The sequence below is a fragment of the Salvelinus fontinalis genome, chromosome 19 (assembly GCF_029448725.1).
Source record: "Salvelinus fontinalis isolate EN_2023a chromosome 19, ASM2944872v1, whole genome shotgun sequence".
NCBI lineage: Eukaryota > Metazoa > Chordata > Actinopteri > Salmoniformes > Salmonidae > Salvelinus > Salvelinus fontinalis.
In genome coordinates, this window is record NC_074683.1 from 52,894,939 (window position 1) to 52,906,495 (window position 11,557).

General features: G+C 40.6%; 1 protein-coding gene across 1 annotated transcript in view; it reads right to left on the minus strand.

Annotated features, from left to right (window-relative positions):
* LOC129816953 (dnaJ homolog subfamily B member 6-like) overlaps nucleotides 1-10,681 on the minus strand; it is a 29,631-nt gene extending 18,950 nt beyond the window's left edge. Inside the window, exons 1-3 of the mRNA XM_055871939.1 lie at nucleotides 6,996-10,681; nucleotides 4,302-4,391; nucleotides 683-792 (exon numbers count right to left, since the gene is read on the minus strand). Coding sequence (XP_055727914.1) covers nucleotides 683-792; nucleotides 4,302-4,366 — 175 coding nt within the window. The 5' untranslated portion in view covers nucleotides 4,367-4,391; nucleotides 6,996-10,681. The remainder of the gene's footprint in view (nucleotides 1-682; nucleotides 793-4,301; nucleotides 4,392-6,995) is intronic.
* Between the last annotated feature and the right edge of the window lie 876 nt (nucleotides 10,682-11,557).

An 11,557-nucleotide genomic window follows, 5' to 3' on the forward strand; every position in this document is an offset into this window, starting at 1 on the left:
TCTTCGGGTTCGGTGTCCCTTCCACGGGACGGTTGAGCTAACGTAGGCTAATGCGATTAGCATGGGGTTGTAAGTAACAAGAACATTTCCCAGGACGTAGACATATCTGATGTTGTCAGAAAGGTTAGATTCTTGTTAAGCTAACTGCACTGTCCAATTTACAGTAGCTATTACAGTGAAGGAATACCATGCTATTGTTTGAGGAGAGTGCACAATTTTGAACATGAAAGTTATTCATAAACAAATTAGGCACATTTGGGAAGTCTTGATACAAACATTTTAACATAAATGCAATGGTTCATTGGATCAGTCTTAAATGTTGCACATACACTGCTGCCATCTAGTGGCCAAAATCTAAATTGCACCTGGGCTGGAATAATACATTAGAAAGGTTGGTTTTTTTCTTTCTATTATCTTTTACCAGATCTAATGTGTTATATTCTTCAACATTCCTTTCACATTTCCACAAACTTCAAAGTGTTTCCTTTCAAATGGAACCACGAATATGCGTATCCTTGCTTCAGGGCCTGAGCTACAGGCAGTTAGAGTTGGGTATGTCATTGTAGGCAACAACAAAGAAATGAGGGGGAAAAGGGGCGGATCCTTAAAGTCCACAGAAGAGTAGAGCAAAGGGCAATAATGAAGTTAATAACAGATTGAACCAGGTGGTGGGATCTCTTACGGTCTGACAGAACTTCATAGGCCTCAGCCAGCTCCTTAAACTTCCTCTCCGCCTCCTCCTTGTTGTCTGGGTTCTTGTCCGGGTGCCATCGCAGAGCCTGCTTCCTGTACCTTCACATTAGATTAGATACAGTTTATTATCTCATTCAATACCTTTCACACACAGCAACATCTTCAATACTGTTGACAAAACTTATATTAGCTGCCTTTAATCTTCTACTGCAGTGGGCTGAATCAGGGTCACATAGAGTGTTTCTTGGTCGTCTTAAACAAATCTACTTTGAAACAAAAGTATACACCTCACACACATAGTTACAGGCTTAAATAAAACAAGACACCTGTACCATGTCAGATATAGAGATGAAATGTATTACATGTTGAGTTTGCATTCCAATATTACACGTTACATACATCACAGAAGACTGAAATATAACAAAATCGTTTGACATAGAAACACCAGATTTTCTGCTTATTTTTTTATATTTTTTTTTATATTAATTATGAGATTATGAAACATATGAATAACATTCAACCCCTGAGGCCACTAGGTCATTTGACTGCAGGAAAGAGCTGTCACGGGCGGTGTAAGGAGGAGACCAAGGCGCAGTGTACATTCTTCTTTATTAAAAGTACGAACACTGAACAAAACAAACTAAATAACAAAACGAACTGTGACGTTAATATGGATAGTGCAGACAGGCAACTACACGTAGACAAGAACCCACCAACACCAAAGGGAAAATGGCTACCTAAATATGGTCCCCAATCAGAGACAACGATAAACAGCTGCTTCTGATTTGGAACCATATCAGGCCACCATAGACATATATATACCTAGACCTACAAAAAAACCTAGATATACAAAAACCCTCGACATGACAGAACTAGCATACCCACCCTAGTCACACCCTGACCTAGCCAAAATAATAAAGAAAACATAGATAACTAAGGTCAGGGCGTGACTAGGGCTACATGTACTGTATGTAATTGTCTGCATCCTCTTATTTCAAGAGGCAAAGTTCGACAACAGCAAGCAGAGGACAAGTGAGGTAAAGACTACAGAAAATAAAGACTAAAGAAAACTATTTTTTTTTTAAACAAAGAATACTATAGACTATAGAAAACTATAGAAAACTATTAAAAGACTATTGAAGACCATAGAAAACTATTTAAAAAACTATAGAATACTATAGAAAATTATAGGAAACTATAGACTATAGGAAACTATAGACTATATAAGACTATAGAAAACTGCAGAAGACTTAAATATATAGAAGACTATAGAAAACTATAGAAGACTAAAATATATAGAAGACTATATAAAACTATAGAAGACTACAGAAAACTAAAATATATCGAAGACTATAGAAAACGATTTTAAAAAACTACAGAAGACTACAGAAGACTATAGAAGACTACAGAAGACTATAGAAGACTATAGAAGACTATAGAAAACCGTTAAAAAAACTATAGAAGACTACAGAAGACTATAGAAACTATAGAAGACAATACAAAACTATAGAAGACCATAGAAAACTGTAATATATAGAAAACTATCATATTTAGAACACTATCATATTTAGAAAACTGCAGAAAACTAAAATATATAGAATACATCATCCTTATAGAAACTGTGCTGAGTCATGAAACTGAGTCTGAACCCTATTCCCTACTTTTGACATGAGTCTTGGGGGTTCTGGTCAAAAGTAGTGCACTATATACAAACATTAAGAACAGCTGCTCTTTCCATTAAAGACTGACCAGGTGAAAGCTATGATACCTTATTGATGTCACTTGTTAAATCCACTTCATTCAGTGTACAGACGTGGCCAAAAGTTTTGAGAATGACACAAATATTAATTTCCACAAAGTTTGCTGCCTCAGTGTCTTTAGATATTTTTGTCAGATGTTACTATGGAATATTGAAGTTTAATTACAAGCATTTCATGAGTGTCAAAGGCTTTTATTGACAATTTCATGAAGTTGATGCAAAGAGTCAATATTTGCAGTGTTGACCCTAATTTTTCAAGACCTCTGGAATCAGCCCTGGCATGCTGTCAATTATCTTCTGGGCCACATCCTGACTGATGGCAGCCCATTCTTGCATTATCAATACTTAGCGTTTGTCAGAATTTGTGGGTTTTTGTTTGTCCACCCGCCTCTTGAGGATTGACCACAAGTTCTCAATGGGATTAAGGTCTGGGGAGTTTCCTGGCCATGGACCCAAAATATTGATGTTTTGTTCCCCGAGCCACTTAGTTATCACTTTTGCCTTATGGCAATGTGCTCCATCATGCTGGAAAATGCATTGTTCGTCACCAAACTGTTCCTGGATGGTTGGGAGAAGTTGCTCTCGGAGGATGTGCTGGTACCATTCTTTATTCATGGCTGTGTTCTTAGGCAAAATTGTGAGTGAGCCCACTCCCTTGGCTGAGAAGCAACCACACACATGAATGGTCTCAGGATGCTTTACTGTTGGCATGACACAGGACTGATGGTAGCACTCACATTGTCTTCTCCGGACAAGCTTTTTTCCAGATGCCCCAAACAATTGGAAAGGGGATTCATCAGAGAAAATGACTTTACCCCAGTCCTCAGCAGTCCAATCCCTGTACCTTTTGCAGAATATCAGTCTGTCCCTGATGTTTTTCCTGGAGAGAAGTGGCTTCTTTGTTGCCCTTCTTGACACCAGGCCATCCTCCAAAAGTCTTCGCCTCACTGTGCGTGCAGATGCAATCACACCTGCCTGCTGCCATTCCTGAGCAAGCTCTGTACTGGTGGTGCCCCGATCCCGCAGCTGAATCAACTTTAGGAGACAGTCCTGGCGCTTGCTGGACTTTCTTGGGCACCCTGGAGCCTTCTTCACAACAATTGAACCGCTCTCGAAGTTCTTGATGATCCGATAAATGGTTGATTTAGGTGCAATCTTACTGGCAGCAATATCCTTGCCTGTGAATCCCTTTTTGTGCAAAGCAATGATGACGGCACATCTTTCCTTGCAGGTAACCATGGTTGACAGAGGAAGAACAATGATTCCAAGTACCACCCTCCTTTTGAAGCTTCCAGTCTGTTATTCGAACTCAATCAGCATGACAGAATGATCTCCAGCCCTGTTCTCGTCAACACTCACACCTGTGTTAACGAGAGAATCACTGACATGATGTGAGCTGGTCCTTTTGTGGCAGGGCTGAAATGCAGTGGAAATGTTTTTGGGGATTCAGTTCATTTGCATGGCAAAGAGGGACTTTGCAATTAATTGCAATTCATCTGATCTCTCAAAACACTCTAACAAAATAACAAAGAGGGAAAACCAAAACTGTCAGGTGCAGACAATAAACAGAAAAACAACTACACACAAAACCCCAAACGAAAAAGGACAATATATATGATCAACCAATCAGAGACAACGATAGACAGCTGCCTCTGATTGGGAACCACACCAACATAGAAATAAAGAAACTAGAATGCCCACCCATGTCACACCCTGACCTAACCAAAAAAGAGAATAAAAACCTCTCTATGTCCAGGGCGTGACACATGAAGCCTATATAGGCCTATTTTGGAGTGGAAAGAGACAGATTATAGCATAGGATGAGTCCTTGAACGAGTCCTTTACTTACGCCTTCTTGATGTCCTCCGGAGAGGCGCTTCTTGACACTCCCAGAACATCATAATAATCCACCATGTCTTCTTCACTGACCTCACTGCAGCTGTGGACAACAGCACACATCTCATCAGTGGGAGAGACACAACAATAGTTCTCAATGACCATATGATATTGGATCTTTTAAAGCGCCGTGGCATCTTATCTTGTGGCATATCGATTAACCAATCAAACTGCTTTATTAGTTTAGTAGAACTGTGTTAAACCTATCATAAGCCAGGATTTGTGGTTCTATAATCATACTGTTTATTGTAGTGGTTGACATTTTTTTAGATACTTTGTACATAAAATAGCTTTAAACCATGTTTAAAACTATCGTAATGATCTCATGGACTGTCAGTCATAGCTAAAAGTTGATAGTGGAAACAATTCCCCATTTGTCGGTTTACCAAAACAAACGTGATATGTTCAGGCTGTTGAAATTGCAAATTGGGCCACTTCCTACTCCACAGACACCAAGCCCCTCCTCCTTCTGTGCTGTGTGGACTGTGCACCTTCCCACTCCACAGACACCAAGCCCCTCCTCCTTCTGCGCTGTGTGGACTGTGCACCTTCCTACTCCACAGACACCAAGCCCCTCCTCCTTCTGTGCTGTGTGGACTGTGCACCTTCCCACTCCACAGACACCAAGCCCCTCCTCCTTCTGTGCTGTGTGGACTGTGCACCTTCCCACTCCACAGACACCAAGCCCCTCCTCCTTCTGTGCTGTGTGGACTGTAGACCTTCCCACTCCACAGACACCAAGCCCCTCCTCCTTCTGTGCTGTGTGGACTGTGCACCTTCCCACTCCACAGACACCAAGCCCCTCCTCCTTCTGTGCTGACTGTGCACCTTCCCACTCCACAGACACCAAGCCCCTCCTCCTTCTGTGCTGTGTGGACTGTGCACCTTCCCACTCCACAGACACCAAGCCCCTCCTCCTTCTGTGCTGTGTGGACTGTGCACCTTCCCACTCCACAGACACCAAGCCCCTCCTCCTTCTGCGCTGTGTGGACTGTGCACCTTCCTACTCCACAGACACCAAGCCCCTCCTCCTTCTGTGCTGTGTGGACTGTGCACCTTCCCACTCCACAGACACCAAGCCCCTCCTCCTTCTGTGCTGTGTGGACTGTGCACCTTCCTACTCCACAGACACCAAGACTCTCCACCTTCCACTTACAACAAAGATGAAAGATCACTTATTCCTCTCTGACAACAAGGGGTTTAAAACTCGCTATTTGCATTTGAGGATTGGTCCAACAGAATTGGCTGAAACGCTGAGGTACATTATTTTACTGTAATAGACGAGAACTTGACCTTTGTAACGATACCCTTTTAATGTCTCAACTCCCAAAATGTAGAACAGAGCAGACCCCTACTAAAACAAGAGTATCGATGAACAGTGGGCCACTGGTCTGTCAGTGGGCCACTAGTCTAGTTGTATTACTGTATTAATACACTGTCAGTGGGCCACTAGTCTAGTTGTATTACTGTATTAATACACTGTCAGTGGGCCACTAGTCTAGTTGTATTACTGTATTAATACACTGTTACTGGGCCACTAGTCTAGTTGTATTACTGTATTAATATACTGTCAGCGGGCCACTAGTCTAGTTGTATTACTGTATTAATATACTGTCAGCGGGCCACTAGTCTAGTTGTATTACTGTATTAATATACTGTCAGCGGGCCACTAGTCTAGTTGTATTACTGTATTAATACACTGTTAGTGGGCCACTAGTCTAGTTGTATTACTGTATTAATACACTGTCAGTGTGCCACTAGTCTAGTTGTATTACTGTATTAATACACTGTCAGTGGGCCACTAGTCTAGTTGTATTACTGTATTAATACACTGTTAGTGGGCCACTAGTCTAGTTGTATTACCATATTAATACTGTAACGACCCTGGGTTTATAAGCGCGGATATAGACTCTGCCGCACGAGCATGCTTTTGGGGCACAGTCGATAGCGCGCTGGACTTTGCGCTTTGGGTCGAGGGTCGAGGGTTCGAGACCTGCTCCCTGCCGGTTTCATTACAATACACTTTTAGTGGGCCACTAGTCTAGTTGTATTACTGTATTAATGCACTGTTAATGTTTTGCCTTCAACAGGTGGGATATGAAGCCATGGCTTAATGGACAATGACTAATGATATCATTGAGAATGGAGCGTCCTGTAGCCCGGTCAATCTATTCAGCACCAACCAAATAAACCGTGGACCGTGGGACCTGTAAGGTAATGTTGGACGGGTATACCCCACTGATATTGGCCATATACTCTGAGCTCTCTGGAAGCAGGACACAATATTATTTGGTTATTTTCCAACTCGATCTCCCGAGACCTGACATCCGACAACTGCCAGACAACTGCCAACAGACAGACAGACACACACACACACACACAACGTCCGCAGCCAGCCGGAGTGTGTTTCAGACTAGACACAATGTTTTAAGACGTGGACACATTGTAACTAAATATTGCCTAATATGGTAAGCATGTAGGCTACGGGCTACGGTAGCATTGGATTGGCAATGTTGTTTTTTGGACTGAACTGAAAGAGAAAGTCCACCGCTGGTGATAGTCAATATCATTTTTTGTCGGAAAAGTCCAAAGCAACAAAAATAGGCCCACGAATGAATGGATAACGGGTATTAATAAACGACTGTACCTTTTATTTTAGGAGTAACAGCGAATGCTTTCCGTCTCTGTCTCTCTCTTCTTAAAATGGAAATAAATTATTGTGGAGAGCCCTTTGGAGTACAGTTCGTGACAGGCGGTCCACGGAATAATATAATTCGGTATACCTAAAGACTATTATATATTTATTGAACGTTATGAGTTGCCCGTTTTCCTCCGTGCCCTGCCCTGCACCATAACTCCGCAATCCCCAAACTTCTACAGCTCGCTCTTTGCCCGTCTTACCTCCGGACGACTACGTCACAAACAGAAGAGAGGGATAGAATGAGAAGGAATATGTCAGTGTTCTGGAACGTCAGTTGCCCTTCCCTGTAATGCCTGTTGCATTGCGATGAGCACAAGGGAACAGAACATGATCCCTTAATGTTATACTATTTATAGTGGTTTGAAATGAACGTACAGCTTATATGTGTATTAATACAGTAATACAACTAGACTAGTGGCCCACTGACAGTGTATTAATACAGTAATACAACTAGACTAGTGAACCACTGACAGTGTATTAATACAGTAATACAACTAGACTAGACTAGTAGCCCACTGACAGTGTATTAATACAGTAATACAACTAGACTAGTGGCCCACTGACAGTGTATTAATACAGTAATACAACTAGACTAGTGGCACACTGACAGTGTATTAATACAGTAATACAACTAGACTAGTGGCCCAGTAACAGTGTATTAATACAGTAATACAACTAGACTAGTGGCCCAGTAACAGTGTATTAATACAGTAATACAACTAGACTAGTGGCCCACTGACAGTGTATTAATACAGTAATACAACTAGACTAGTGGCACACTGACAGTGTATTAATACAGTAATACAACTAGACTAGTGGCCCAGTAACAGTGTATTAATACAGTAATACAACTAGACTAGTGGCCCACTGACAGTGTATTAATACAGTAATACAACTAGACTAGTGGCCCACTGACAGTGTATTAATACAGTAATACAACTAGACTAGTGGCCCACTGACAGTGTATTAATACAGTAATACAACTAGACTAGTGACCCACTGACAGTGTATTAATACAGTAATACAACTAGACTAGTGGCCCACTGACAGTGTATTAATACAGTAATACAACTAGACTAGTGGCCCACTGACAGTGTATTAATACAACTAGACTAGTGGCCCAGTGACAGTGTATTAATACAACTAGACTAGTGGCCCACTAACAGTGTATTAATACAGTAATACAACTAGACTAGTGGCCCACTGACAGTGTATTAATACAGTAATACAACTAGACTAGTGGCCCACTGACAGTGTATTAATACAGTAATACAACTAGACTAGTGGCCCAGTAACAGTGTATTAATACAGTAATACAACTAGACTAGTGGCCCACTGACAGTGTATTAATACAGTAATACAACTAGACTAGTGGCCCACTGACAGTGTATTAATACAGTAATACAACTAGACTAGTGTTCCACTGACAGTGTATTAATACAGTAATACAACTAGACTGGTGGCCCAGTGACAGTGTATTAATACAACTAGACTAGTGGCCCACTAACAGTGTATTAATACAGTAATACAACTAGACTAGTGGCCCACTGACAGTGTATTAATACAGTAATACAACTAGACTAGTGGCCCACTGACAGTGTATTAATACAGTAATACAACTAGACTAGTGACCCACTGACAGTGTATTAATACAGTAATACAACTAGACTAGTGGCCCACTGACAGTGTATTAATACAGTAATACAACTAGACTAGTGGCCCAGTGACAGTATATTAATACAGTAATACAACTAGACTAGTGGCCCACTGACAGTGTATTAATACAACTAGACTAGTGGCCCAGTGACAGTGTATTAATACAACTAGACTAGTGGCCCACTAACAGTGTATTAATACAGTAATACAACTAGACTAGTGGCCCACTAACAGTGTATTAATACAGTAATACAACTAGACTAGTGGCCCACTGACAGTGTATTAATACAGTAATACAACTAGACTAGTGGCCCACTGACAGTGTATTAATACAACTAGACTAGTGGCCCACTGACAGTGTATTAATACAGTAATACAACTAGACTAGTGGCCCACTGACAGTGTATTAATACAGTAATACAACTAGACTCGTGGCCCACTGACAGTGTATTAATACAGTAATACAACTAGACTCGTGGCCCACTGACAGTGTATTAATACAGTAATACAACTAGACTAGTGGCCCACTGACAGTGTATTAATACAGTAATACAACTAGACTAGTGGCCCACTGACAGTGTATTAATACAGTAATACAACTAGACTAGTGGCCCACTGACAGTGTATTAATACAGTAATACAACTAGACTAGTAGCCCAGTAACAGTGTATTAATACAGTAATACAACTAGACTAGTGGCCCAGTAACAGTGTATTAATACAGTAATACAACTAGACTAGTGGCCCACTGACAGTGTATTAATACAGTAATACAACTAGACTAGTGGCCCACTGACAGTATATTAATACAGTAATACAACTAGACTAGTGACCCACTGACAGTGTATTAATACAGTAATACAACTAGACTAGTGACCCACTGACAGTGTATTAATACAGTAATACAACTAGACTAGACTAGTAGCCCACTGACAGTGTATTAATACAGTAATACAACTAGACTAGTGGCCCACTGACAGTGTATTAATACAACTAGACTAGTGGCCCACTAACAGTGTATTAATACAGTAATACAACTAGACTAGTGGCCCACTGACAGTGTATTAATACAGTAATACAACTAGACTAGTGGCCCACTGACAGTGTATTAATACAGTAATACAACTAGACTAGTGACCCACTGACAGTGTATTAATACAGTAATACAACTAGACTAGTGGCCCACTGACAGTGTATTAATACAGTAATACAACTAGACTAGTGGCCCAGTGACAGTATATTAATACAGTAATACAACTAGACTAGTGGCCCACTGACAGTGTATTAATACAACTAGACTAGTGGCCCAGTGACAGTGTATTAATACAACTAGACTAGTGGCCCACTAACAGTGTATTAATACAGTAATACAACTAGACTAGTGGCCCACTAACAGTGTATTAATACAGTAATACAACTAGACTAGTGGCCCACTGACAGTGTATTAATACAGTAATACAACTAGACTAGTGGCCCACTGACAGTGTATTAATACAACTAGACTAGTGGCCCACTGACAGTGTATTAATACAGTAATACAACTAGACTAGTGGCCCACTGACAGTGTATTAATACAGTAATACAACTAGACTCGTGGCCCACTGACAGTGTATTAATACAGTAATACAACTAGACTCGTGGCCCACTGACAGTGTATTAATACAGTAATACAACTAGACTAGTGGCCCACTGACAGTGTATTAATACAGTAATACAACTAGACTAGTGGCCCACTGACAGTGTATTAATACAGTAATACAACTAGACTAGTGGCCCACTGACAGTGTATTAATACAGTAATACAACTAGACTAGTAGCCCAGTAACAGTGTATTAATACAGTAATACAACTAGACTAGTGGCCCAGTAACAGTGTATTAATACAGTAATACAACTAGACTAGTGGCCCACTGACAGTGTATTAATACAGTAATACAACTAGACTAGTGGCCCACTGACAGTATATTAATACAGTAATACAACTAGACTAGTGACCCACTGACAGTGTATTAATACAGTAATACAACTAGACTAGTGACCCACTGACAGTGTATTAATACAGTAATACAACTAGACTAGACTAGTGGCCCACTGACAGTGTATTAATACAACTAGACTAGTGGCCCACTGACAGTGTATTAATACAACTAGACTAGTGGCCCACTGACAGTGTATTAATACAGTAATACAACTAGGTTAGTAGCCCACTGACAGTGTATTAATACAGTAATACAACTAGACTAGTGGCCAACTGACAGTGTATTAATACAGTAATACAACTAGACTAGTGGCCCACTGACAGTGTATTAATACAGTAATACAACTAGACTAGTGGCCCACTGACAGTGTATTAATACAGTAATACAACTAGACTAGTGGCCCACTGACAGTGTATTAATATAGTAATACAACTAGACTAGTGGCCCACTGACAGTGTATTAATACAGTAATACAACTAGACTAGTGGCCCACTGACAGTGTATTAATACAGTAATACAACTAGACTAGTGGCCCACTGACAGTGTATTAATACAGTAATACAACTAGACTAGTGACCCACTGACAGTGTATTAATACAGTAATACAACTAGACTAGTGGCCCACTGACAGTGTATTAATACAGTAATACAACTAGACTAGTGGCCCACTGACAGTGTATTAATACAGTAATACAACTAGACTAGTGGCCCACTGACAGTGTATTAATACAGTAATACAACTAGACTAGTGGCCCACTGACAGTGTATTAATACAGTAATACAACTAGACTAGTGGCCCACTGACAGTGTATTAATACAGTAATACAACTAGACTAGTGGCCCAGTAACAGTGTATTAATACAGTAATACAACTA